This window comes from Struthio camelus, chromosome 8 (genome assembly GCF_040807025.1).
Source record: "Struthio camelus isolate bStrCam1 chromosome 8, bStrCam1.hap1, whole genome shotgun sequence".
Classification (NCBI taxonomy): Eukaryota; Metazoa; Chordata; class Aves; order Struthioniformes; family Struthionidae; genus Struthio; species Struthio camelus.
Genome location: NC_090949.1, coordinates 27233501 through 27260837, shown reverse-complemented (window position 1 = coordinate 27260837; position 27337 = coordinate 27233501). Strand labels below are relative to the sequence as shown.

General features: G+C 58.1%; 3 protein-coding genes across 5 annotated transcripts in view; 2 read left to right on the top strand and 1 right to left on the bottom strand.

The window, feature by feature from the left end:
* Window positions 1-4352, bottom strand: HPDL (4-hydroxyphenylpyruvate dioxygenase like). Of its 2 annotated transcripts, none has more exons than XM_068952959.1 (2): window positions 2928-3016; window positions 1-1681 (listed from the first exon to the last, which is right to left on the bottom strand). In XM_068952959.1, exon 2 carries the CDS (start codon window positions 1658-1660, stop codon window positions 455-457), a length of 1206 nt encoding a protein of 401 aa, XP_068809060.1. In that variant the 5' UTR covers window positions 1661-1681; window positions 2928-3016; the 3' UTR covers window positions 1-454. The 2 variants fall into 2 exon arrangements, with proteins under 2 accessions (XP_068809060.1, XP_068809059.1); XM_068952958.1 differs by lacking the exon at window positions 2928-3016 and adding an exon at window positions 3830-4352 and having other exon boundaries at window positions 4-1681.
* Window positions 4353-4733: 381 nt separating this feature from the next.
* LOC104148012 (selenoprotein Pb) lies at window positions 4734-10440 on the top strand. Of its 2 annotated transcripts, none has more exons than XM_068952960.1 (5): window positions 4734-4812; window positions 6018-6224; window positions 6370-6582; window positions 7673-7808; window positions 9431-10440. In XM_068952960.1, exons 2-5 carry the CDS (start codon window positions 6025-6027, stop codon window positions 9668-9670), a joined length of 789 nt encoding a protein of 262 aa, XP_068809061.1. In that variant the 5' UTR covers window positions 4734-4812; window positions 6018-6024; the 3' UTR covers window positions 9671-10440. The 2 variants fall into 2 exon arrangements, with proteins under 2 accessions (XP_068809061.1, XP_068809062.1); XM_068952961.1 differs by having other exon boundaries at window positions 4737-4817.
* Window positions 10441-23522: 13082 nt separating this feature from the next.
* The window catches only part of ZSWIM5 (zinc finger SWIM-type containing 5), a 111382-nt gene continuing 107567 nt past the window's right edge, over window positions 23523-27337 (top strand). The window contains exon 1 of the mRNA XM_068952942.1: window positions 23523-24228. Coding sequence (XP_068809043.1) covers window positions 23523-24228 — 706 coding nt within the window. The remainder of the gene's footprint in view (window positions 24229-27337) is intronic.

Here is a 27337-nt window from a genome sequence, read left to right as displayed (position 1 = left end):
TTTCAGGTTAATTCTTTAATTGAGGTAATTAAGAGGAAGTCACTGTAGCAGAGCTCCAGGTGCTCCAGGCCATAACCCCCACATGGCTGCAGTGTCTGTGCCTGCTCCCTTCCCTCCGGCAGCCCCTCACCTCTGGGGCTTCATCCCTGCATGGCTTGCAGCAGACACAAGTCTGCTTAGATTAAGGTTAAATTAAGGCAAAAAAGTCTGCACAAGATGGAGATAAAATGTGGGAAGGGGAGTCTAGGGAGAGGAGAAATCAAATCTCCATCCTCAGAGATGTTCAGAGCTCAGATGGACCCAGCCTTGAGCTGAGCTTGGCTTTGCGTTGGATCAGACTTCCTAGAGTCCCTGCCCCCGTCAGTCGTCTGCCGTTGTGTGTCGGTATCACTGCAGGGGGGTCCCATCCCCAGGGTTGGGCCGGGGGGACAGGAGGCAGCTTGAGGAGTTGCCACTACTGCTGCTGGGCCATATGGACCTGCACAGCTTTCCACAGTGCCCGTATATTGGCTTCCCCGAAGCCCGGGGCCCCCCGCCGGTCAATGAGCTCCAGGAAGAAGGTCTCCTCGGGGAAGATGGGATGGGTGAAGATCTGCATTAAATATTTCTTCTGTGAGGGGGAGCTCTGTGAAGTGTCTGCACCCAGCCAGCCTTCCTCACCATCCCCAGGCACCGCAGCATCCAGCAGGATGCCCAGTTCTGCCAGTGCACGGGGGTCTTGCCCAGCCCCCCGGATCTCTTCCTCTTTGCCCCCCTGGCTGTAATAGGTGGCAGGGGGCATGAAGAACCGCACGCCGGCCTGCTTCAAGGCCCTGGTTGTGTTGACGATGTCTGGGGTGCAGAGGGCGATGTGCTGGATCCCAGCTCCTCTGTGCTGCTCCAGGAAGGTATCGACTTGGTTCGTGCCGCCCTCTGAGAGGGACTCAACGAGGATGAGTTTGCAGTTGTGGGGTGGCAGGGCTGCGGTGCCCTTGGCACTCTGCAGTGCCAGGAGGAGCATGCCGACCCCCTGCCCGCTGATTGTGTACCCCTCAGACAGGGTCTCCTGCGGGTTCAGCTGGAAGCGCTGGAATCCGAAGCATTGCTGGTACCAGCGCAGAGCCGCCCTGGCGCTGCCCCGTGAGCAGACGCACGTGATGTGGTCGAAGTGGGTGATTTCAATCTGATCCTCAACATCTAGGGGGGTTCCTGGGATTGCCTGGAAGCCAGGCAGGAAGGGCCCCCGGTAGCGGGATCGGTCGAGCAGGGTATGGCTGATGTTGCCCACGACGGAGCTCACCACCCCGTAGGTGACGGAGCCGCTGTCGTCGCTCACCTTGGTGGGGGGCACCCACAGGGAGCACCCCCGGCTCCGCAGCCGCTCGCAGAGCCCAGGCACGTCGTCCACCTCGAAGCAGATGTTGGAGGCCGTGCCCAAGGTGGGCCGGGGATCCACATCGTAGAGGAAGTCCTTGGGGGAGCCGTCGGCGCGCCCGGGCACCAGGCGCTCGTTGACGACGAAGACGGCGGTGCCCTGCCGGAGAGCCAGCTGCCGAACCCGCGGCGTCTCCCGCACGGCGAAGGGCTGGAAGCGAAACGTGGCAGCGAGGTCCTGGACCCAGGCCTGCCCGTAGGGGATGTGGAGGGAGATGTAGCACACGCGGCTCAATAAGGCGGCCATGGCGCAGGCGCTCCAGGCGTGCTGGGGGGGGAGGACACGGGGCCATCAGAGCTGACCCCATGCGGGGCTGGCTGGCCGCGAGGCATTAGCAGTCCCCCCACCCCTTGCACTGATCCACCATGATTTATATCATGCGTGTGGCTCTGTGTTTGCATATATGTATATATTCACACACACACACACAAATTTACACTTCTTAAGCATATATGTTTTAACTAGGATTCGCTTATTGCTCTGCCAAGAACAGTTGCTTCTCACGTTCTTTGCAGGGCGCCCACCTTCGGGACTAGCTGCAAGGTGCTGCCCAAGGATGCCGAACCATCCTGCCACCCCTTTGGGGCCCAGCAGCTGCCCTGCCCCACACCAGCACCTGGGGTTGTGGAGGAGGAAAGCCCCAAGCCTCGGTCACAGCCGAGGGAGCCTTCTGGAGTTGCACGTCCCTCGAGGGTGCCACAGCAAAAGGAATATTCAAGGGTATCCGGGTGACGGAGGAGCGTGCGTGTAAGACCACGGGGATGAGGGTAGCAGGGAACCCTGTTCCGATAACTGGGAACGCGGCGGTTGGACCGGTAGACACAGAGGGACGTGCTGGTTATGTCCTACAGTCCCTGTTTGGCCCCAGCCCTCGTCAGCGGTGCAGCCCTGCCCTGCTAAGGCTCGGGGCAGCAGAGGCTCGGTGGCCGTCCGGTGCGCCGCTCCCCTTCCCAGCAGACAGCGGGCAGCCCCCGCGCCCCCGCAGCAGGCGCGGAGCCGTGACCTTGCTCTAGGGCTGCAGAGGGTGAACTATGCGGGACGCTGCCGGAAACCCCCCCCCCCCACCAAACCTGTGACGCTTCATGGGGATAAAAGACCTGTCCAAAAACATTATTTTCAGCCAAGAGCGTCCAGCTGAGGCCTCCTGACCGCACGTGCCGCACAAGAGACCCGGACTGGACCCTACGGATGTGCATCAGGGTGGGAGTGAGGGAAACCGGTTGAAATATTCCCATCCATCCTGCCCCCCTCCCCCCAAAAAAATAGGTCTTGCAGAGTTTTCTTGCCCCCGCTCCCTGCAGCGGCAGGGCTCTGCCTGGCTGGCAGAGGGCATCGAGCCGCCCGCCGACGGCGGAGGCTGCAGCGCGCCCCCCCGCTGGGAGCCCCAGCAGCCCGGGCGCCTGCTGGGGAAGGAAGGGGCCCTTGCTGGGGCTGCCAAAAAGCTGCGCGGACCCGCGGCGAGCGCGTGGGCAGCGCTCGGCGCCGCGGGCACCCGCCGGAGCCGCCGGCTCACCTGGGCGCGGGCGACGCGTCCTGCCGGAGCCGCCGCCGCCGGAGCCGCCGGAGCCGCCGCCGCCCGGGCCCGGTGGCCGCCGCCGCCGCCCGGGCGCCGCGCGAGGCGGCAAGGGGAGGGCGGGGGGCAGAGCAGCGGGCGGCTCCGCCTCGGGGCCGCGCCGAGCGGCCGCTCGCTCCGCCCCGGCTTGGTGGCGGCGGGGAAGGCGGCGGGCGGCAGAGGGGTTTCCGGAGGGGGTGAAGAGGGAGAAGCTGGTGGCCGGCTTTTCTGGTGTGAGGTCAGGGCTGGTGCGCCCTGGTGCGGGAGCTGCTCCGTGGCCGCGCCAGCAGCGTTTAAGGTGCCTGCCGGCTGCTGCTGCGGATGCTGAAAGTTTGCACTGGTCCAGAGGGTGCCAGGCTGTGTTTGCAGAACAAAAAGCTGCACGGCCTGATGACCACAAACAGAGCTGCCGGCAGAGCAGGAAGGCAGCCGGGACGAGCAGGGGGAGGAGACGAGGCAGCTGCCAGGCGATGGCTGCGAGTCCCTCGGGACGGGGGACGAAAGGGCTCGCTGCTGCGCTGGGTGCCCGGGCGCGCAGCCAGCCGGGGCACCTCGCTGCTGGATCCCTTCCCGCCGGGGCCGGCAGCGGCAGCTGTAGCCCCCGCGCCGGGTGCTGGGGCGGCGGGGTGCCCGGCTCTCGCCGGGGCCTCGGGGGTGACTGCGGATGTGGCGTGGCTGCTCTGTGCGGGGGGGGGGGTCTGCCATCAGTCACAGGGTGGTCCAAGCTGACCCTGCCCAGCTGCATCCCCTCCCCGCAATCCCAACCCGCGCCCTCCTCATGGCTCCCGGTCCTTGCTGACACCCCAAAACCACTCCAGCCCCCCAAGCAGTGATTTTTCCCCGCCTGCTGCATTTGTACCTACCGCTCGTGCTTGTTTCTGGGCGAAGCTCCCCTCTTTGAGCCATTTCCACGTGTCTGGGGCTGTGTCTCTGCCCCAGCTGTGTTTATGTCTGCTGCCCTTCCTCCGCTTATCGTGTTTTTGCACAGATCCTGGGCGCGATAAACTGCTCAAATATTTGCGGTGGTGTCAGCGGGCGGCTGAAGCGGTGAGTGCCTCGTGTTTGTTTTGGGGCAGGGGCGATCCACCAGCACCGCGATTTCCCAAGGGAGCGTTGGCTGCCTGTGCCATCGTGGCCCTGCTCGGTCAAGGGCCACCGCGGAGCCGCAGGGACCGGAGGCGGAGGGCTAGTTGTGCGCTTAGCACAAGGGGTGGGGGATTCAGGGCTCCACCCGGCTTGGGGGCAAACCGCAGCCAGAGAGCAGCCGCCTTGTGATGGGACAGCAAGGCCTTTGGGATGGAGTCCCATGGGGCAGAGCCGCTCCGGCGTCCTCCCAGGACGGGGGCGAGCATCCATCCTTTCGTCCACCTTGTGCACAGGTGGATGTCACCCCGCGATCCTGCCGGTGGGGATGTGACCCAGCGGGACGCCTCTTTGGCAGCAGCGGTGCCCTCAGTGCGTCCTTGTCCGACGGCAGGTTTTAAAGCCCGGCTTTCCCCCAGCGGCACCAGCAGGCACCCTGTGGGTGAGACGCGAGCGGGCGAGCGGGACACTGCTTCCCCCTGGCCCGGCCCAGGCTCAGCCGCGGCAGCAGGACCCCGAAGCCGCGTGGCACCGGCGGGGACAGTGCCTGCCTTGTTGCTGTTCCCCAGGCAGGCGGTGGTGGCCAGGGAGCCATCCCTAGCTCTGGCCAGGCTCTTCCCCTCCCTCCTGGGCGGAGAGAGCCAGGCCAGGAGATAAAAGAGGGGACGAGAGCCAGCCGGGCACTGCGGAGAGCAGCCGGGCCTGGGGAGCGGAGGTTTGGCGGCAGGACAGGGCGGACGGTAGCTCCGGCGGCGAGGGGAAGGCACGGTACCCGGGGCTCGTTCTTGCGTGGCAGGCAGGGAAGTGGGGTCCTCCATCCGGACCAGACCCGCAGCCCCCTGCTCCCTCCCCACCGCCCCAGATCAGCCCCCGACCCCCTGTGCTCCCCGTGCCTGTTAAGTCTGCCAGATCCTCAAGGGATGGGGCATATCTTGGTGTGGGAAGGATTTGGGAGGAAGGGGCTGTAGGGGAAATGTTGTGGGGTTAAAGGGTCCATGCAGCCCCCCGCCAAGAGCTTCGTGGGACATTGAGGACTTCAAGGTGGCCTGAAGGTTAAAACGCCTACGTCCGAGTGACTTCTCAGCCGAGGCCGAGCCGCCGGGGGCTGCGTCCGTGCCTGGCTCTGGGGCAAAGACGAACCGTCAGCGGGGCTGGGTTTGGCTCCTGGGGGTGGAAAGGTGGAGAAGGTGGGGGGGGGAGCGAGACCTTCCCCCTGCTGTCGTGCGGCGCCGCTGTCCGTGTGTCCGTCCTGCTGTGGTGGTGTCGACGGCGAGTCCGGTGTTGGCAAGACACAGGCTAGCACGGAGGCAGGGAGAGGAGGGTGGGAACAACCGAAAAAGGCCCTTCCCGCTCCGGGCTGGTGCGGGGAAGGTGAGAGGGCTGTTTGCCCCTGCGTTCTTGCCCTTTGCACTGCAGACGGGTGGGAGTTCGTTAACCCTCGCGGCCCATCCACTGCGGAGGTGCAGGGCTTCGCTTCCTGGGCAGGGGGAAACTGAGGCACGCTGCTGTGGCCACCAGTGCCAGGGGAGCTAGCAGCCAGGGGGGCAGCACTATTTAAGCAGATTTAGATTTAGGAGCTGGTCATCCTAACTCCTAAATCTCAACCTTAAGCCCCGTTTCTGGAGAAATGAGGCCCTGTCCCGCAGCCCCCCCTCCGCGGCAGGTGTCCTGGCTCCCAGCGCCGCGCTGGGCCCAGAACAACACTGCCCTCCATTCAGGCCAGCGGCTGGGGGCTCGCGGCGGGAATCAAAGCGGGTCTTTGTCCCCCAGCGCCGGCTGCAAAATCCGCCATGTCGCAGTGGCACCGAGGGACGCTTCTGGCCAGGACGGCAGCAGCGGGGTGCCAGGCGGGGAGGGCGCCGGGGGGCTGCCAGGGACTCGGGGCGCCGGTGCCGTTGGGGTTGCCATCAGTGTGAAAGGACACCGGGGGCTTAATACCCCATTTCCCCCCCTCCTCCTCCTCGCCAGGGCCGGGATGGGGCTGGCGGCGCTGGCCCTGGCCGCCTGGCTGGTGGCGGCGGCGGCCGAGGGGGCGGCCAACAGCAGCCGGCTCTGCCAGGTGGCCCCGGCGTGGACCGTCAATGGCTCGAGCCCCATGGCGGGGGCGGCGGGGCAGGTGACGGTGGTGGCCCTGCTCAAAGCCAGCTGACACTTCTGCCTGAGGCAGGCCCGCAGGTGAGGCCCGCTCCCCCTCCCACCCTGCTGGCCGCCGCCGTGGGCCCCACCGCCGTGGGGACACCGTGGTGGCCCCGGCCCGGCGGTGAGGCCCTCGCGGCCCCCCCGGCACCCCCTCAAGCGCCGCCTCCCTCCGTCCCCGCAGCCTCGGCGTCTTGCGAGAGAAGCTGTCGCTGCAGGGCATGGCTGACGTGCACTACATGATCGTCAATGAGAAGGCGCCGCTGTCCCGGGCTATGTTCGGGGAGCTGGCGCGCCAGGCCCCCCCCGGCATCCCCGTGTACCAGCAGGAGCCCCAGGACCCTGACGTGTGGCAGATCCTGGAGGGTGACAAGGACGACTTCCTCGTCTACGACCGGTGAGCGCAGGCGGCCCTGCTGGGGCGGCGAGGGATCGGGGTGATGGTGGTGGTGGTGGGAATGGGGGATAGGACGCCCCGGTCCCTTCTGGCTCTGCTCAGGGCCAGGACACCCGGCTCCCGCTTTGGGAGCGCTGTCCCCGGGAGGTGCTCCAAGCCCAGCGTGCTCCGCCGGCCCTTGAACTTTGGCTGCCGCTGGGGCCGGCCGTGGAGGTCCTGCGAGGGGGGAGCCGCTAAGCACAGCGCCGGGCCGGCCGGCCAACGGGGAGGAGACAGGGCTGCACAGGCACCCAATGGCCCTACCCTCCTCGTCCACCTTCCCTCAGTGTCCCCGGGGCCCGGAGAAAGGTTTGCAGCCGAGAAAGCCCTGACGGGGAACATGAGAGCTGAGAGCTCTCTGCTGTCCCAAAACTTCAGGGAATGCGGGTTCGGGTGCCCTCTGGTTGCCCTCAGCTGGGCTGCTGTGGCCAAAATCACTCCTACCGCTAGTGGTCCTAGGTTTCAATCGTGTTCCCCTACGGTTACTGGGGGATGTAGTCACCAGCACGGCTGGATGCCTCCTGTCTTATAAAATAGCCATCCTTCCCCCTATCTCCATGGCCCGATATCCCAGCTCGGCAGAGTGTTGCCAGAGGTGGGGAAAGGGATTTCCAATCAGTAAAGCTCAGGGCTTCCCACCAAGACAGTCAGTGGTCTGAGACTTGCGTGAGTCGTTACAGAGCACCTCGGTGCGATCTGAGCGCTTCCCGCCGCGAGGGCCTTGCACGGGGCTGGAAGAGGCGTGTGGGTTGGCTGTGGATGCAAATTGCACTGCCTGCGCCTCAGTTTCCCCAGCTGCAGGGCCATGTTAGCATTTTGCTGTCTGCATGCAGAAAAGGCTCCCTGCAGGCAGGGTTATTGCTTTGTGCGGGCTGGCCTGGCATCAGGAGGGGCAGGAGTTAGCCGAGGGCTGTGAGAAGGCAAGGTTGCCGGGCTGAGTTGCTCCTTTCTGCCCGAGTGAAGCGTCTCAGCGCCCCATCGCTGGGCTGGGGGGCAGAAGGGGGATCGCCCCTCTCAGCCCCTTTAGCTCAGCCCTCGCTTTGCCCCACAGCTGTGCCCGCCTAGCTTTCCACATCCAGCTGCCCTACAGCTTCCTACACTTCCCCTACGTTGAGTCAGCCATCCGCTTCACCTACAGCAAGGACTTCTGCGGCAACTGCTCCCTCTACCCCAACAGTACCCAGGAGGTAAGAAGCAGCTCGCAGTGCGGGTTGGGCACTTACCAGACCTGGACTCCTGTCTCTTCTCTTGAGCTGATCCACTCTGGCTTCAGGCTGACCGCTTTGGGTCTCAGCATCCCAGCAGGGACCCACGGCAGTTCCTCCCCCCATGCAGCCCATGCTGCTTGTCTCCAGCAGGTGACTTCTCATGGAAATCTGCCTCAGTCTCAGAAGCCTGGAAGATGGCTAAAACCAGGCTTGTTTTTAAAAAGGAGGATCCAGTGAATAAGAGCTCTGGCTCTGACATCCAAATCGGCAGAGACAAATAAAGCATAAAATATATGTTGCCACAGATGGGCAGGATGTGTTGGGGCACAGCCAACACGCTGTGGGAGAGGAGGCGTGGCTCCTAAACCTGCACAGAGGGGAGGTCTCCTGAGTCTGCTGAGGCATCCAAAAGGTGAACAGTGAGGTTCTCCCCCAAAGGTCTTAAAGGCAGTGGTGGTGTAGGAGATGAGGCTGTTGCATGGACAAAAAGTTGGTTAAAAGGTAGGAAATAAGCTGGCGGTAAGTAGATGGTTCTTGCAGTTGCACAGAGGTTGTACCAGGAGCAGGGCTGTTCAGCATCTTCAGCAGCAGCTGGGGAGAAAGGGCTGCTTCAGGGAACAGAGGAGTGAGAGAGTTTGATGATACTGGGTTATTTGGGATTGTATAATTGAAAGCCAACTGCAAGGAGCTGCAGAAGGACCTCAGGGTACTGGGTGAATGAGCAAGTGCAGATGAATTTCAGTGTGAATAAATGAATAGCAGTGCACATCAGACAAAACCACCCTTCATCTGCCTTCATCTAGGGGGTGGACTCTAGGCTGGTAGTCACACTCAGCCATGGGATCTTAAAGGAGCTTTAGGGATTAATTTCGTGAGAACACCAGCTCAGTGCACAATAGAGCAATTCCACCTCCCCCCTCCCAATCTAATGTTAAAAATGGAATGGAGAACAAAATGCTGTTATGCCTTTGTGTAAACCCATGCTGCACCACATCTTCAAGCCTGTGTGCAAATCTACTCTTGCTGATGGTAGGACTGGAAGAGGTTGAGAGGGAAGGTGGTGAAAGCTCTGGAATAACAGTAGTTAAATAGATCAGGGTTTTGCAGGCTGAGAAGGAGGGGACTGAAAGGGTTATAGTAGAGGAGTATAACAAGTGGCCTGGAAAGTCTAACTAGGGTCATTGTCTCTTCTGATATAAGGAAGGGGGATGCAATGGACCCAGCTGTGGCAAGTTCAGAGCAAAGAAAAACACATAGCTCCGGGCTCTGGGCTCAGCAGGTGATTAGACACATCATAGAAAAAAAATCCGTCTAGGACTATTAAACGCAAAGGCTCTTTTCTGGCATAGGAATTCTCTGGACCACGGTCAGCTTGAGCCAAGGGATGTGCGTAAAGATGTTTGCTCTCTGTGTGCTCTGATCTCTTCTGTCCTCCCTCTGTGCTGGATTCTGTCTGGAGAGGCTTTTCTCTGACCCATGCCGCTTTCCTTATGACTGATGCTCCTCTGCTTTTATCCCAGCATACATATGCTCTTGCAAGGTCACTGTGGGGCAGTGTGTGCATTCATATAACACATCAACCTTTGTGTTACTTTCCCCAGGCTAACAGCACCATGGTGGTCCCTGCAAACCCGAGCCCACTTCCTGAACAGGAGAAGGAGCCAGAGCTCCCCATTCACCAGCACAACCCTCTCCATCCTCACCACCACGTGGTCAGCAGTGAGAAAGCCTCAGACCCCAGTGGGGACCACCAACCTGCTGCCCATGGTCTCCACCGCCACAGAGACCATGGCAAGCCCAATCCAAAAAGGCAGGAACAGAAGGAGCAACATGACCACTAAGCAGGGCTGGGCCACCTTGGTGAACCCAGTGCTGTGCAAACCTTGCCAACCCACTTCCCAGAGGCCTGAAAGCATTGGCTGGTCCCTCAGGCTGCTGGCCACCAGCAGCACTGATATAACAACCCCCTTCAGCATCCCTCATGTGGGTCATATTCCCACCCTGTGATGAAAATCCCCCTTGGACACCAAAAGATGCTGCCTTTTATGCCCTAGAGCTCAGTTCTGACTCTTCCTCTGCTGATGCCTGCCTTTCCATGCTCAATGAAGCCCGTGGTGCAAACTGGGACCTCCCTGGTCATTGCGGGATGACACTGCATGGAGCAGCAGAACAGGGGTGGAGAGACCAGAACTGGGTTGTGAGCAGAGCTGGCCAGCAGAGCCTCTGCCCATCCTGACATCCCTGGGCATCTTGGCTGGGGAGCAAATGGAGGGGCAGTGTGTGCCCCGTGAGACGTGAGGGCAGAGGCTGAGGGTGTTAGGAGTAGGTGCTGATGGGAAATCACCACTTGTGATGGTCCAAACCCTGTACCCCCAAAGCTGCCACATCCTGGGGACCTCCACGCCTTGCACACAGGTATGTGCAGTGGTGATGGGTGGCCGCAAGATGGTGGCCTTGCCCCCTCTCAGAAACCCAGGGGCCGTGTCCAGGGCCCACAGCCCTGGCAGGATGTGGTTGAAGATCCTGGGGCCTCTCCTGGAGGGGAAGAGAGGTCGGTGGTCTGAGGAGGATGTGAATATCGAGATCATGAATAAAACCTCTGTGAAGTGAATCCTGCTCAGCCCGGCCTCTGCTGGTGCCCCTTTCCCAGAGAGGGCGGGGGTCTCACTCAGCCCTGGCTTGGGGTGGTGCGGGAAGGCCCTAGCTGTCTCTCCCAGCACGGAGGGATTTGGGCAGCATGTGGACTCCACAAAGGAGCTGGAGGGGAGATTTACATTCCCCTGAGGAGGGAATGGAGGTAAGTGGGGGGTGAGACAGAAGAAACACCCATCTTTTCACACCTGCCTATTACTTTCTGGCCTGGGGAAAGCAGGGTTTGAACCCAGGGCGTAGCCTCTCTGAGGGCAGAGCGTTACCCCTGCACTGCCTGGGGGAAGTTCGGCTGGGAACCTGGATGCCTGCCTTGTAGGTGTGATGTGGGGCTACCTGCCCTGGGCTGTAGGGCGGAGAGGGCTGTGGGGACAGAGATCCTGCTGGATTAGAGCTGGTCAGGGGAGTGCTGGGGGGATGTGGGGAGAAGAGAGAAAGAAGAGAGACTGAACGGGGGTTTGCAGAGACCCAGTACAAGTCGAGGTTGTGGGTGAGCCTGAAGCCTCGTTAAGTTAAATAGCAACTACCATCTGGTTGCTGGTGGGTCCCAGACCTTGCAGGACCTCACAGTATTCCTTTGAGGCCTGAAACTTGCAAGAGCTTCAAGTGAGGTTTGCTTCAGCCCACACTGCAGCTGCTGGAGATGTTGGGACTCTCCCCACCTGTGCTGCATGAGGATGGGATTGTGCAATGCAGATCTGTTCGCTTGACACGCTATCCGCCACCTGCCCAGGGAACTGCTCCACTCCTTGCTGGTGTTGCTGAGAGGTGACTAGAGCTGACAGTGAGCTGCTGAGATGCTGCAGTTGTCCTCATGGTGGCATGGACATGGGGCAGTCCTCCAGCGTAGGGATCAGTGAAGGATATGTGTGTGTGTGATGGGAGAGGGGGCTGTGTGATGGAGAGGGCAGCATGGGGCCCGTGGCAAGATGGGGATGCTCCAGGCTGGAAGGGCTGTGGAGCACTGGGGGGTCTAGGTACCTTCTCACTGCTGATGGGGAGGAAGGAGATGGCTTTTCTGCTTAGTGTTATTTGAGTCCATACGCTGGTGCTTGTCCTGTCACAGACTCTCTGAGCTGAATTTCTGCCCCATGTCCCGGAAGACTTCATCCCTCCACTCACTGCTGCCGGGGCATGCTCTGCCCAGTGGCCGGGGCAAGAGCCAGGATGAACAGGAGATGGCCCCCATGGTGACAAAGGCAGTGCGATCAGGCAGGTCTTTCTCACCAGCCCAGTGGAGCTGGCCCCACTCTCCCGTGGGGCACTGGCCCTGGCTGTGCTGAGAGCTGGAAGTGTGGGGTCCTGCAGAGACCCCAATCCCCTCCTCTGTCTCTCTCGCTCTCTTCCTCCTCCCCCTCCCCTCTTCCTCCTCTACCTGCTCCCAACAGCCCCCAAGGGCACCTCTGTCTGCTGATTTTGCCATCAATATCGAGGTTATCTTTTTCTTCTGGCAGCTGCTGTAATTGAAACAAAGCAGGCCGGGCCTCACGGGCTCCACTCCTCTTGCTTATTTTGCCGGTGCTGCTGAGACAACTAATTCATTTTATCGATGTGTGGCTGGCCTCTTTTCCACCGGAGCCATGGGCGGTGGGAACAGTGCGTGTCCCCACAATGTGCTGCCAGGTGCTGTTGGGAACCAGACTCTGGTCCTTGGTTTGCAGAGGCGTGTGCTGGTCACTGGCAGGAGCTGAACATGTCCCTGAGTCCCCAAAGCCCAGTGGAGCAGCCTTACTTGGGAACCACGGAGGGTTACTGTGGCCGGTCCAGGTCCTGCTCCCATGCACAAGGTGCTTGGGAAGCTGAGGCTAAAGTCTGGGCAGTGCTTCTTGTCCCACTGTCCTAGCACTGTCTTGAGACGTGCCTTTGAAATGCCCCTGCCCAGATGGCAGCGAGATGCACATCCCCAGCCCTCTCCTGTCCTGCTGGCTCCCAGGCCACTCCGGAGGCTTGCCCTATGGTCTGAGCAGGGCTGCCTCGGAGAGCTTTGGCGGTGCAACCTCCCCACCGAGCACTGGGGCCAGCCTCCAGGGCGGGCGCCGCTACCGCGTTAGGAATCGCAGCAACAGTTAAAACTGTCTATACTTTAGGTTTTCTGTTTTCTTTTTCCATCTTGGATCCCTTTCTGACAACAAAGGGATTCAGAAAAGCATCCCTCAGAGCCAGTATTGCAGGGACACATGGGAACCGCAGATGGATGTCTCCTGTGGGAATCCAGCCCTGCACAGATGTAGCACATGCCTGCTGGGACATGCATGGGGAAATACATGCATGCATGCGTCAAGGACACAGGTAATCAAGCCCCACGGTTCAGGGGTACAAAGAACATGGGCACCTTCATGTTCCCATGATAGTAACTGAGGATATGTAATGCGTAGTTAAATCCTGAAGAATGAATGTACCAAGGTGGCATGGTTACGGGTGTTCTCTGGATTTATAAATACATTTATCATCCTCTGTTTAATAATGAAATTACTCAATCACTGCCAAAAGTATTTCTTATGGACCCTCCTGACTTGGGTTGCGATCTTCCCAGAAGAATGAAGACCCTTGGGAGAGACTGAGGGATTGCTGAGTCCCAGTGATGCGCCAGACACATCTGCAAGCACAGAGCCCCTCCCAGTACAGAAGGACTAGCTGTGACCATGTTACTTCTGTCTTAAAATTAGAGCCATGGAGCCACTTCAGCTGCTCTTTACCCTGCCAGTGCAAGAGGAAAAATCTCTGCAGTCCTCTGCCGGTCCTAGGACTGCCTTTGTAAAGCTTTCAGTATTAAGATACAGAGCCAAGTCCAAGCTCGGTCCAACCCACTTCTCACTGCACTGCTTAGCCCTTCCTGGGGTGCTGTGCGATGCTGCGCACTGCTGCTGTGCTTCTCCCCAGAGGTGGTCACCTTCCCCGAGAGTCTGCTGGTGTGGTGTTTTGAAAACTCTTCACGGCAGGAGCGGACAGGGTTTCTTGCCTGTCTGCCTTGAATCCTTTCTTAGGGAAGGCAAGGAGTGGACATCAGCTGGCACTGTGTTTTTGGGGAGTGGGGAAGGGGTGCGCATCCTGCACCTTGGGCTCCCCACGCTGAGTCCTCTATCCTGCGGAGACAAGTCTGTCCTTGTGTTGCTTTCAGGAGAGGGCAGAAAAGTCCTGCCAGAGTGACGTGCTGCTCTGCTGCTCGCATGCCCCAGCCCCTGCAGGCATTGCCCAGAGCAGCACTGGCTGATGCAGAGGGCGAGCGGTGCTCAGGTTCAAACCTGCTGCCTTACCCCACGCAAGCCTTGTCTGCCTCAGTTTCGCTGCTAACAAAATACAGTGGGAGAGTGATGCTCTGTGAGCCTCTACAAGGAGGGCCCAGAAAGGCCCTTTCTAGGTTGTGCTCCCTATAAAGCTTGCAGAGTATCTTCAAAATGCCAAAGCCTGGAAGGATTTGGGCATCAGTTCTTCCCAGCTTTCACCCTGCCGCACAGCAGCAGCTCAGAGCCCGCTGCAGGGAGAGGAGCGAGCTGTCGGCAGCACGCAGCACCATGGGTGTCCCATGCAGCAAAGCAACGGCAAAGCTTTGGCTGGAGCACAGGGTGGCATTTCCCTCCTTGCTGGAGGCTTCAGGGAGGATTTGGGGCCACCTGACCCCCGCCGAGGCAGAGGAAGGTAAGGGAGTCCTCACCAGCTGTCTATTTTCTGAGTCCTGAATCCAGTGGCAGCTCCATTCGTTACTGGCCCTCCCTGCACTGCAGACCCGCTCTGTGCGGACTCCCAGAGTGACTTCAGCAAAGTTGCTGAATTGCAGTAAGTTTTTTTTTCCTTCTGTCTTAAGCAGCTGCAAGTTTCCTGATGAGTTTCATCCCTCTGGTCTGGAAAGGGAAATGGGAAGATTTGCTATGCGTTTGATATTGAAATGTAGCTCTGAGCGGCAAAGCTCTCCCGATCTTGGTTAACACGCGCTCCCACCAGCGTGGCCGCGGCAGCTGGAAACCTTCCAGGGACCGCAGCGGCTGTGGAGATGCCAGAGGAGCCGGCCAGCCGTGAGAGGTGCAGACTGGAAGGATGCTGATGACTTTTATCTCCTTTTTTTAGTTCCAAATGCTTCCTCAGCCTTTTTGTTAAACTCCACATCCTCTCCCTGGCACGGCTCCTAAAGCTGGGGCCTGGAGGAGAGGTGATACTGTGATGGGTGACTGGAGAAAGGGACAGGGCTGCCGTGGGTCTCGCTGGGTGACCTGGTGGGCACAGAGGGCTGCTTCTGTGCAAAACCTCCGCAAGGAGAGCAAATGGGGACGTCTCCCCACCGCAGCCCACGACCAGCACTGGGTGTCCTGCGGCTGCCGTGGGGCCAGCCAGGCTGGGGAGGGTCACAGCACAGGCTCCTGGGGACGAGCCAGCCTGCGGCTGCGGCGGGGCTGCGGGGATGCCGGGGCAGTCCTACATTTCTGCATTATGGGCAGGGTTTGGGTGAAGCCGGTGCCAGGCTGTATATTATTGTCACCAGGGGCTGCTCCACTGGCCAGCACAGCCTCTTGTCCCTCCCTGGTGGCTGCTGGGGACATTCGATCTTGTCCTGCTGCCTGGGACAGCCCAGGCTGTGGTGCAGCTCTCCTGGGCAAGGTTTTTTTCAATTAAAAAGAAAGATAAAAGATTTAAAGGGAGAGACAGAATTTGCTGTCCAGAGTTGCACAAGGCTGGGAACGAGCGTCCAACTATAAATCTACCTGGGTCAGAGAGGGGAAGAGGACGAAGCAGGGGGCTTCATTTGGGAGCCTGGGGCCAGGAAGGCAGTGCTAAGCCATCATTACCGTGACGTGGGAGGGAAGAGGAAGGATGCTCTGCTGCTGGGATGCCCCACGGTACTGGTGTCCGTGGCTCTCCCCCCGCCTCAGAGGAGCAGGACAGACCCCAGTGCCGCATCACGTGCAGCCTGCTGCCTTTGCCCTGTGCACTGCAGCCACGGAGGCCAGGCGGGTCCTCTCGGGGGACGGGGAACAGCCAGTCCTAATGTCAACAGAGGCCTCTTGTGCAGCGATGCTGTGTCAAGAAGAGGAATGGGTCCCTCCTCCTCCGCCCATTCATCTGGCAGCCGGGGCTGGCGTGCCGCCAAGCTGGGCTGCTTTGGAAACATTTCATTGAGGAGGCAGCTGAGCCTAGGAAAACAGAATGAAAATACACAGAGAGATCACTGTTGTCAGGCAAAATAAATGCAGGCGGCTGCATTTCTGCCCCCCAAGCCCAAGTCCAGCCCATCCAGGCCCCTCTCGCCTGTGCGGGAGGAGTGGGAACATTGCTGCCCAGGGACAGCAGCCACATATTTCCATCGTGGGTTGGGAGCCCGGGAAGGAGAGCTGGAAACCTCGGCCCTTGCTTTGGCTGACTTACTGAAGTCCCTGGTGATTAGGCCCAGGCTTGTTTTGGTGCAGCATCTCCCGTGGAGATGGGATAGAGCAGAGAAAGCAGCTGCAGAAATGACCCAGCCCTGGTGACTGCTGTCCCCAGCTTGGCCACTGAGCTGGAGACCGGTGCAGGCAGGGCTGAGGAAGCGTATCTGATACAGTCCTGGTCATCCCTGTCTCCCTCTGCACACCACCTCTGCTGTTATTTCCCCCGTAGCTCCTGTCGCCATGCGTGGAGCCACCGCGGTGCAGCTCAGCTCGACTTTGCTTCCCCGGCACGATCTGGCCGTCGCGGTGCGGGAACAAAACAGCCATTTCTCCGCGCTGCTCTTTTCTAGCTCCAACCTTTGTTCGCCAGCGATGAAAGATGGCATGGAGAGAACAGTTTGCTTCTGTTATTTACTTTTTTGATCCAGAGGTTGAAAGGAGCCCAGTGAGAGCAGACAAAGCCCCGTCAGTACCACAGCACCCCAGGACAGAGGTATCTGGCCAGCCAAGTGCGGGACCCAGCACACACGGATTTGCAGCATGGATCAGACACCCAAGGCTGAGCTGGATCCTGAGCTGGTCCACGCATTCACAGGACCTTTGCCAAAACTCAGACTCCCCTCTTCTTGCCCTACTGCACAGAAAGCAGAGAGCAAGCTCTTCCTTCTTGCAACAGGCTGCCATGCAAAGGCAGATTTGCTATTTCTCTCTCCATCCATCTCTTCTCGAGTCTAGCTGGGCACAATTTTTGGTTTCTGATAGCATTGAGCTGCCATGTCCTGCTCTTTCATCAGGTGGCTTAGAGCTGTGCAAGCTCAGCGTGGGGGACTGGCAGGGCTGGTTCGGGCAGCAGGACCTGGTGTTCGGGCACTGCGCACCCTGGACTGGCATCGGGAAAGCTGGCATAAAGTGTCTAATTTGGAATAATTAAGTGAGGCGCTAATTTAAAAATGTTATGAGGGCACAAGATGGAGGGATTACATTTTTCACCACTATACCTCACTGCTTCTTAAAGCAACTAGTTGGAGGAAGAGGATGAACCTGATTTCCCACGGAAGAGCGTGTGGGACCCAAGGGTGGAAGAGCGTGTGGGACCCGAGAGTTACTATGGAGCTGCCTCTGTTAAAGGGCATCGTAACGTACACTGAAAAGACACAAAGCCTGAGTTAGGGCGAGTGATTCCTGAGGTATGGTAAGAACCCTGATAAAGCTATAAAAGAGCAAAGTTAATGATTTTCATTGTTTTTTCACTATGGAAGACATCCCAGACTGGAGCCTTTTTTTTCCACAATTCAGCTGCCTCATATTGACGTACCAGGGGAAACGGCTTTCGTTGTTGAGATGAATAGTAAGAAACGACCTGGGAATGACCACAGATGCTCCAAATTGCTGAGCTGTGGCTCATGACACCTGTTGCTGAAAGTGGCCTTGAGAGATGGCAGATGCGACACTGATTTTCTTAGAGGCATTTGAGGAACCACAGAAAGTTGAGTCAGCCAAAATAGTAAAACCTTTGGTAAAGACCAGAAATAATAGACACATGGGCAAACATTGTAAATTGAGCTGAAATGACTTGACTTTTGCCAAAGCTGGTTTCATCAGGGTTTTTCTTTTGGAGATGGGAGCAGTTCCCTGGGTGGAAAGGTGGCCTATAGCAGGGGAAGAGAGCAGCAGTCTCATCCTCGTAGGCGTTGCTACAAACACTCATCCTTGCTGTGGCCTGTTCGCTGCCCAGGTGGGGCTGCGCAACCCACGTAAGGCAAGACGGGGACCCATCAGGCTTGGGTAGGAGCCCCCTCGGCTGCATCATCTCCCTTTCTCATTGCTACATCTGGATCCAGCCATCCAGCCAATCAGCGTGCAGTGCTCTGGCCACCCAGCCAATCAGCCAAGCTGCACTGTAGCCCCCACCGTCCTTTGTGGCATTGTAACCACCCAGCCAATCAGCCTCGCGGCATTGTAATCACTCAGCCAATCAGCCTCGTGGCATTGTGCCCACCAGCCAATCAGCCTCACGGCATTGTGCCCACCAGCCAATCAGCCTTGCTGCGTGCGCCCCTAGCGAGAGCCCCGAGCTCGGGGCTGCGCGGTGCAGGGTGCCCGGCTGGCAGGTGCATCCCCTGGCCAGCAGCAGCAGCTGGTGCCCGGCGCTCGTACGGCGCCTTCGTGCCGTGCGGGCTACACCGCACCGGGGTAAGTTACTCCGTGGTTGACCGCGCTCCGCCGTTAAGATTTTAAGACCAGCATCGGTGCCCTGCGCCTCCTGGCAGGGCTCTCTGCCGGGAGCGCCTGACCTGCTCGCTGTCTGTGTGTCCCGGCCAACCCGCAAGGGACCATTTATTCACATTTAACGGATTTGTGCTTTGCCCCTCTGCCCATTCTTGCCCATTTTAGGATTTCCTCAATGCCCTGGAGCAGTGTGGGCTCCACGGCTTGCCTTGGGTGTGGGCAAGTGGGAAGGCACCTCTGCACCCAGGGCTGGAGCCAAGGGCCCAGTTTCCAGGATGGTTTCGGTATGAGTCTCTGGGCCTGATCCCAGCGACAGGGGGGCAGTCAGGCAGGTAAATAGGAGGGACTTGATGAGCATTCGGTGGTTGGTCATGGAGTCACGGTCCTCCCGCAGGGCTGTAGCTGCTGATGTGTGGGGACGAGCCCCAACCCCAGCCTGACTCTGCCTTTCCACCCTGCTGGACCATGCAGCCCGCTCATGTCTCCAAAGTCAGGGCAACCCCCATACGAAAGGCTAATGGGAACATCCTGGTTACTCCTCACTTTTCTATAATTTATTCCTGCTCTTTCAGCCTGCAAAATGATTGCCCGGTTATTTTAGCATTTCTAATTAATGGCAGGGAGCTTCAGTGACCAAGATGGGGGCGATGTGCCGGAGGGCAGCTCTGTGCTGAGCTCAGCACCGCGGGAGCCAGGCTGGCCGGGCCGGCAGCTAGCTCTCTGCGCGGGGCTGAGTAACTTTCTGGAGCGCTCTGAGCTATTAGTGACCGTTCCAGGGAGGTGAGAGACAACCTTTTCTCCTGCTTCCTGCCCAGCAGCTCCTCTGTACTTAATTGCTGCTCCACTGCTGGCCTCCACAGCAAATGCATTTGTTGGACGAGCGCAGAAATCTCTATGGCAAGGCAGCAGCTCAGCACTTTGCTGATCTTGCAGGGACTGTGAGGGAAGGCAGCTCCAGCTCGGCCCTGCTCAGCCTCCTGCCGCCATCCTCCAGGATCTCTGCTGGGTTCACCCCCCTCCTTACCACCTCAAGGCCTCTCGCGTCTGGCTGTTAGATCCTGGAAGCTGGGCCTGCTTCAGGCAATGTGCTGTCAAAGGGTGGCCTGAGGTTTTCCTCCACCTGCAGAGCTGGTATCGCTCTCCCCTTTGGCAGCAAACGAAGGGCAGAGAAACGGCAGTGCCCAGCCCAATCATCCCTTGCTTTAAACTCTTCTGCATCGCTGAGCAGATATGGAAAGATACAGGCGAGTGGAGATGTTCCCCATATTTAGGCGAGCACGACAGCAGCTGTCCTCCACACAAGCTTTGGATTCAGCACACGCTTGGAGAGCGGAGAGGGTAGCTTTCAATCCACGCACATCTCTCTTGAGCGCACGAGCGCACATCTGAAGGAGGTCCTTGAGATTGTCAATTCCTGAAAGTTTCATGAAATAAGTAGCTGGGTAGTGAAAAGCCACTTTGTGTTGTGTCCCTGCTGAAAGAGGAGCGCAGCATGAACTCAGTGCTAACGAGCCAGTGGAGATTTCCAGGGAGATTCAGACAGCTTGATGGCAGAAAGTGCCAGCTCAGACTTAGACTTTGTTGGAGACCTTACTAGACACTGGAGAATCTAACCATGCAGCTCAACTCCATGGGCAATCAACCTGTATTGCACCCCTCACGCGCAAAGCCAATTATTAAATATGGTAAAGCTCACTGCCCCTTTCCAGACTGGATCCCCAGGGATGCTAAGGAATAAATATCCTGGGGAATAGATCCCTCTGCTCCTCAATGCATTAAGCCAGGGGAGCTGCATGCTGTATTATTCCGCTACGTCCTTTTTACCACTGCTTTGAGCGGTGCTAGTGACATGGGAAAGGCAGACACTGCCACACTTTGAACGAGTGCCCAGGGCTGCCAGCTGCTACAGGGAAGCAGGTTGCCGATAAACCTGACTTTGGCTGTTTTGGAGCAGCAAATCCTCTGGGTGGCTTGAGCAGGAACTTGGTGGCTGTCTGCACTCCGCCGTCTAGCTCATTTCCAATCGTTAATTGGCCATAAAGCTTTGGCTGCTATTGCATATCTTCATCTGTCGTCAGAGGACTTTCTTGGTGCTCACTGGGTCTTGCAAAGCTCTGCTGTTATCTCTGCAAGGCTCAGCCACTGTTATCCATGTTATTGAGGGCACAACATTAAACTACTGTTCAGAGTCAAAGCAAGGTCAAACACGCGTGGGAGCATCAAATAGAGGGGAAATTGCCCAGGCCTTGTTCTGCCCAGGAAAAGGCCATGAGGGTTTCTGCTGGTGATGGAGTTTGGGCACGCTGGGGAGAGCAGCTGTCCAGAGGTGTGCCCGTGGGAGCGTACAAAGAGAGCAGCCACCCCTGTGCTTGCTATTTGTGTACCCTTGTGGCACTTGGCCCATGTCTGCAGCAGTAGAAAGCACAGGGATTTGTCTATCTGCAACCTGATTGGGCCCTAATGTGCAAAAATGTGTCAGAAGTGAGATATCCAAAACTGCATGACAGTGTCAGAGCTGGGAGTGGACCCCAGCAGTCCCGGATGCCAGTTATTTGCTTGATGCAGCAATGTACTTTCCTCCCCAATATAGCCAGAGGCTTGAGTTAGGGCTCGGGGACTGGCGTTACGGCTTTTTCTGATGCCAGGAAACCTGCGGAGAGCAGCCGAGCAGAGTGGGTCACAGCAGGATCCTTTTCTGCTCTCTTTGTAGGTGCTCTTGAAGTTAGTTTCCGGCAAGAGGAAAGTATGTTTTTTCCCTGCAGTACCTGCAGCTTAAAACTGGACTTCTAACTGAGCCGCAACCTAAAGAATTTCCCATGCTAGAGCATTGCATAGGCAGTAAGTGCATTGTAGAGCCACGGGGGCTCCAGCCCCTTCCGTCAAAAAATTTTCTAGCCAGGCACTTACAATAAATTGCTTTCTGGGGCCAGCATGAAAAATCAGCACTTTGTGAATAATATCAATGCTCGGGCCAGAATGCCCAGAGTTGATACATCGCAGCACGGGCAGACCCTGGCCGAACAACCCCAAACGCAGGAGGGGGCTGAGGCTGATGGTGTTCGAGGCTCAGCAAATGGCTGGGTTATGGAAAGTGTGCAGTGAATTATTGATGTACCTAGTTCCAGGCTCTGAATGAGCAGCAGCATCAGGGGTGGGGCGGGAGGCTGACATTTTGCATCCTTCCCTGGGGAGAAGAGGTCTGCCCATGTTCTCCGGGAGGAGGAGAGCTCCCCGCTTGCAAAATTCAAGGCAGTAATGAAAAGAACAAGGAGAGACGGGGAGATATGGGGAGAGAGGAAGAAATGCTCAGATGAAGAAGGAGAGGAAAAAATAGATTGATTTGTCTTTGAAATAACACAGTAACCCCCCAGAGACAGACCGTCCATCCGCTGCACCGACCTTGCTTTGATTTGACTGTGGATTATATGTTTTATGCAGTGAAAAACCAGCTCATTGTGAATAACATCAGCGCTTGGGCTGAAGTCTAAAATCCTCTTTATTGGCACAGGCTGGGGACGACATAAGTAAGGACACTCAAGGTTGTCACTAGGTGAGCTCTGCAGAAAGTGGCCACAGAGGGAATGGAAAAACCGAGGTGTCACATCCGACCGCTCCCGCATGCTCCCGCGCACCCTGCCTGAGCAAATCCTCTCGGCTGCCGGGAGACTCAGATGCTGGCAGAAATTCCCGCACAGTCGGGCTTGTGTGACCCCGGTGCCTGCCACCCCCACGTCAGCAGTGCTCCACGTCCTGCTGGACTGGTGTCTGCTGGGACACCTCGCCCTGCCTCGGGGGCGGTGGAAGGGTTTGGGATGGCCTTGCGCCGTCCCTTTACAGTCAGAGAAGAGCGGAGGTGGAAAAAGCCCCCCCCAGTTCCCTGAGCTCCTGGTGCTGACCTATAAGCAGAGGGGATGAGGAAAATGCTGGCTGCTGCTACCACGCGGCAGGTGTGATGAAGTGCCCAGTGCAACGTAAGCCCCCACTCGCTGGCGCTCCCCTCTGCAGTAAGCCCTTATGGAAGGTGAAAGCTGCCCTTCAGGACCAGAGAAAGGGGGAGCAATTCCTGGGGAAAAGATGAAGTATTTTGTGCCTGTTACCAGGCCCTGTCACAGGTTAGCAGCGATGATCTTGAGCAAGACCAGGAACACCTCAGCCCTTTAGGGAAACCTCTTTGTGACCTTCATCGATAGCCCTGTGGCTTATTCTCTGAAATGGACACATCGTTTCGCTGCAGCAGGAACTCTGGCCGTTCTCACTACCCGCCTGAGCATCTCATTCCTTCCTTCAGTTGCTGCTAAGGAGACCTTGGTCTTGATCTTGTGGCATGGTAAAGGTGCATCATTATTTCCTGTTCTCTAATTGTGTCATCCTGTTGTTCCAGGGAATGCACATTTGCTCTTTCAGGAAGAACAAACAGGAGATGATGGCGGCAAGGGAGAAACTGGTAATGCTCTAGAGGTGACTGAAATGCAGGTGGAAGAAAATTGTTTTAAGATTGCTCGAAGCACTGAATCTAAGAGTGACAGAGTAAGGAAACTGAACTCTGGGATCTACAATAACTCAAAGGTTAGTCATGTAAAATTAGACAGGACAAAGAAAGGGGAATGTACTTCCGGGGAAAATCCTGGGCTGGTGTCCTGCTGGGCATGGGAGCTGGGTGACCGGCCCGAAGGGCAGCAGCCGCCCCTGCCCTCCCCATCCGCCTGTCTCTGTGCCAGTCCTGGGAGGCTGCCACAGCCGGAGAAGAGTTGTCTCCCTTCGTTCCACCGTGCCGACGCAGACAACATGCAGCACAACGGACCTCGCTGTAATGCAGCCCCAGCTCAGAGCAGGGCAGAGCTCCCTCTGAGTGAGGTTAGCACTGCCTGAGGGTCTCGGTTTCCTCTGCCCAAGGCTGAATGTGCCTCTGGGCTGCATTTCCTCTGGGTTTGAGGATGCTGCCTCCGGGGATGAGCATCTTTACTACAAGGCGTTAGAAGAAAAAAGCTAATCCTGACGTGCACAAAAAGGGTAGCGCGTTGCTCTGGTGTAAACCCGAAGGTGTTTGCTGCTTTATGTTGGGTGTCGAGGGGGGCAGAACCTGCTGGGGGTCTGCGGGGCGTTTGGGGGCGCAGAGCGGTCGCGAGCAGCAGCGAACGGCCGCCCTCCCGCCGGCCATCCCCAGCACACCAGCGTGGTTGCCAGCCACATCTCGCCCCTTCGCTGCCTCTGACTCAGCACCCGGCTGCCCTCACGGCCCGCCGCACCGGGGCTTCCCCACCCGGCGCAGAGGCAGCGACGGGGTCCCCGGGCTGAGCAGGGGGGCGAGCAGGGGGCCCGGCCCTCCCCTCCCCTCCCCTCCCCGGCGGGGGCCGGCTCGGCGGCGGCGGGACCACCCCCTGCAGTCTCCACCTCCGCCCCCCCCTCCTCCTCCTCTCGCCGTCTCTCCTCCCCTCGCCCGGCTCAGTCGGTCGCAGCCATGGCGGAGGGAGGAGAGGGAGAGGAGCTGCTCCGGCCGCCGCTGCCCGCCGGCGCCCCGGGCCCCAAGCGCCTGTGCTCGCGGACCTGCCCCGCGGGGGGCCCCGGCGCGCCCCACCCGCGGCCCGGGGCGGCGGGGGCCGGCGCGGCGCCGGGCGCGGGGGCCAGCGGGGCGCCGGCGGCGCTGGCCGGCTGCTGCCCGGCGGCGGCGGCGGGGGCGGCGGCGGCGGGGGCGGCGGGGGGCGGCGGGGCGGGGAGCCTGCTGCAGCCCGAGTCGTTGCTGGACGCGGCGGCCAAGCGGGTGGCGGGCAGCTGGGCCTTCGAGCGGGTGGAGGGCCGCTTCCAGCGCATCCCCGAGCCCGTGCAGCGCCGCATCGTCTACTGGAGCTTCCCCCGCAGCGAGCGGCAGATCTGCATGTACTCCAGCTTCCAGCCCGGCCGCGCCGCCGCCGCCGCCTCGCCCGCCGCCGCCTCGCCCGCCGCCGCCGCCGCCGCCGCGGGGGGGGGACCCGCCGCCGCCGCCGCCCCCGCCGCGGGCGCTACGGCCGGCGACGAGAGCCCCGCGGCCGGGCCGCCGCCGCCGCCGCCGCCCGGCGCCGCCGCCGCCACCGGGGCCGCCGCCGCCGCGCCGCCCGGCGAGGGGCTGCCCTTCCGCCGCGGCATCCGCCTGCTGGAGACGGGCGCGGTGGACAACGCGCTGCAAGTGGGTGAGTTGCCCCGGCCCCCGCCGCGGGGCAGCGCGGCCTTTTGTCCGCCGCGTCCCGCCGGTGTGACAGGCAAAACCGCCCCGTCCCCGGCCCCGTCCGGCCGCCGCCGTCGGGGGGGCGCGGCGCGGGGCTGCCCCGTCCCCGCCGCTCCCCCCGCCGCCCCGCTCCGCGCCTCGCTGAGCGCTTTGTTTTCCCCGTGTGGGGGGTTCCCACCCTTAAAAGGAAAAAAGAAAACAGAGGGGGGGGGTCTCGCTTGCGCTCCCCCCCCCCCCCGGCGGGGCGCCTCTGGCCGGGAGATGAAATGCGCCGCTGGGATTGACACGTCGGGTGGGCTGTCAGGTAGCGCGGCCGCCGGCGGGGCGGGGACGCGGCGCCCCGGCTTTCATGTGTTACTGCTGTTCCTATTCGTGCACGGTTAAGCGGCTGTTGTGTGCGTTTGAGGAGGGGGGGCTGTAGGAGCCGGGGGGAAATGCTTTTCCTCTTCCCCTGGCCCCTCCAGTCCCTGTCCCCGTCGGAAATCTGGCGTGCGCTTGTATGTATTTAAAGAGAAACAAATTATAGTGTTTTACATAAAATAATCTGCTCCTGGTTATTATTAAAAGTGATTGAAGTGCGTGTTCCCATTAAAATGACATTAGGCTGAAATTTGTTTTGCAAATGTGGAAATGTAAATTCGTCTTGTGCCAGGGTATGGCGTGAATGCGTGAAGGGAGGGTGTTCCTTCTTTTTTTTTTTTTTGTTTTGTTTTGTTTTAAGGGATGGTTAGTTCTGCTGTGTTTGTTTAAAGAGCCCTCCTTCCATTCGGGGAAAAACTGCTTTAAAAGAAGAGAAAATTCACATTTAGTACAGTTTACATTCAAAAGGGCATTATCAAAACATTTTCCAGTTGAGGCATGAAAATAGAAAACAGAAAAAAAATGTTTCTTTTGCCTCTGAGGATATGTAGTGAAAATTCATGTAACACAAAAGGTTTTTCTCTGAGGATATGATTATACCCCTTTTTTTGTGAATTTTCTAAGGGCTGCGTTAAGAAGATTAATTATTCTGAGTCTATTTAAAATACTTTGAAACTCAAAACCGAATAATTTTTTTTAGAGAGAGCGAAGTAGCTCTGGAGGAACTTTAAAATTAAAGGAAAAAAAATAGCTTGCTTTGGGTAATGTTTGGTTAAACTGTCTATCAAAGTATGGATGCAAGCCGCAGCCAGCATGGGAGACTTAGGTAACGGTTGCCTAAAATCAGGGCTGGTTCTGTACAAAGGATTTTTTTTTTTTTTTAAATTAGAGAGGATTTTTTTTTTTTAATGTGGCTCGGAAGAGGTTAATGTTGTGAACGCTCTCGGTGAGGCTGGGGTCAGGTGTGTGTGTGGCTTGCAAAGCAGTCCCGAAGCGGCCCTGGTGACATCCAGCATTCAAACGCTCTCCCCGAGTGCCGGGTCGGCGTCGCCTCTGTACCGCCCAGAGCCGGCGAGCCAGAGGACGGGGATGGTCCGGTCTCCGGCATCTCACCTCCCTTGGCAAGTCTAAACCGACTCCTGAGCTTTGAAATTAGAGCTCGCACCCGTTGTTGGCCAAAACGTAAGCTCTTGGGCGAAGCGGCGCGTTCTGGAAGCGTTGGCGGCGGAGGCTGCGTGCGCTTCGCTCGTTTTCACAGCGCCAAAGGGGTGCGGGCTGCTCGCCGCGGACCTTTTCCTGGAGAAGGGTGTTTTTTGGGGTATCGTCCTCAGCGCACCTCGTCTTTGAGCAGATGCGGTGCAATCGGACGACTCCGTTTCTGCCCCCCAGGCATGAGGCCTGGGGGGGGTCCAGGGGCCGCGGCCGCCCTCCTTTGCAGCACGGCCCCGGGGGAAGGTTTGCGCGAAGCGAACGGCCGCGGAGGGCGACGCGTTTGTCTCGGGTGGGCACAGCGGAAAAGAAACGTTGTCTGCCGACTTTCCGCATCCGTCCCGAAGATGCTCCCCAAAAGGTGAGGGAGAAGAGCTGGAGCCACCCGGGACGCAAACGCGCTCTGTGTTTGCAATTAACATAGGAACTTGGTTGTCGGCTTATATGGGAGTCATTAAGCCTGGGAAAAAGCCCTGGCTTGCTTGATGGTTGGCAGTGCTGAATCAAAACTACTGTTCCCCTCAAATGATCTCTTTAATGGGCAACCATGGGCTCGCAGCGTTGCAACCTGATGTTTGCACAGTGGAGATCGTTGCTAATAAAGATCAGATGTTTGTACGGTTGCGTTTCTGACTCAGACCTGCGAAAAAAAGCCCTAAATTGAACAGACATGAAATTCCTCCTCTTTGTGGTTGGAAAAATCCTCTTTGAAAAATTTAAAAATAAAATCCAACTGGAGTGGCCTTCTTGGAGGTTGACGATGGCGTGGTGGGGCGAGGGTTGGAGTCACGTGGACAAAGCGTTTTGGTCTAGAACTCTCTTGTGCTTACAAATCTGGCAGGTTTGAGAAAAACATATATGCCCACATTATCAGCTAATAATTCCTTTATGCTTAGTAAAACTTAAACGAGGCTTAAACCCTGATCTCACTGGAGTCATTAAATTGATTTCCCCCCCCCCCCCCCCAGCCCAAAGAAAGATCTTGGATGTTGAACACAGGCATCTTTGTCTTCTTAAAAACTGCTTTATTATTATGTGTACAGATCCCGTCTTTGTGTGTGTGTGGTGTGTGGGTTTTTTTTTTTTCTTTTAATTTTTAGACAAATGACAAAAGCATGCAGGAAAGGAATGCAGAAATGCCAGGCTTAATATAAAGCATGCCACGGCATTGCATGCTGGGAGTTCTGAAGGATACAAAACCTTTAACGGTGGCAGTTAATTTTTAACAAGTTTGCTCACATAAATATTTATGAACAAAAGTTTTACACCATTATCTCTTGGGTTCTTGGAGAGAGAAAAGACCTTCAGTGGATTTTGACAGTAGGCTATTATCCAGCATAACAAATTCATGTTTCTGGTCTGCGCTTCCTAATATAGTATAATACAGTTTGCCCTTGAGTTGTCGCGTCTGCGTATGGGTAGGCAAGTATCTGTGGCAATTTTAGGTGGGAGTTTACTTTTTTAAATTGCTCTTGGGACTGCTGTTTGGAAGGATACTTTTTACT

Coding starts and splice junctions, on each gene's coding strand:
- HPDL (XM_068952958.1), bottom strand. CDS start 1,660: ATGGCCGCCTTATTGAGCCGCGTGTGCTACATCTCCCTCCACATCCCC.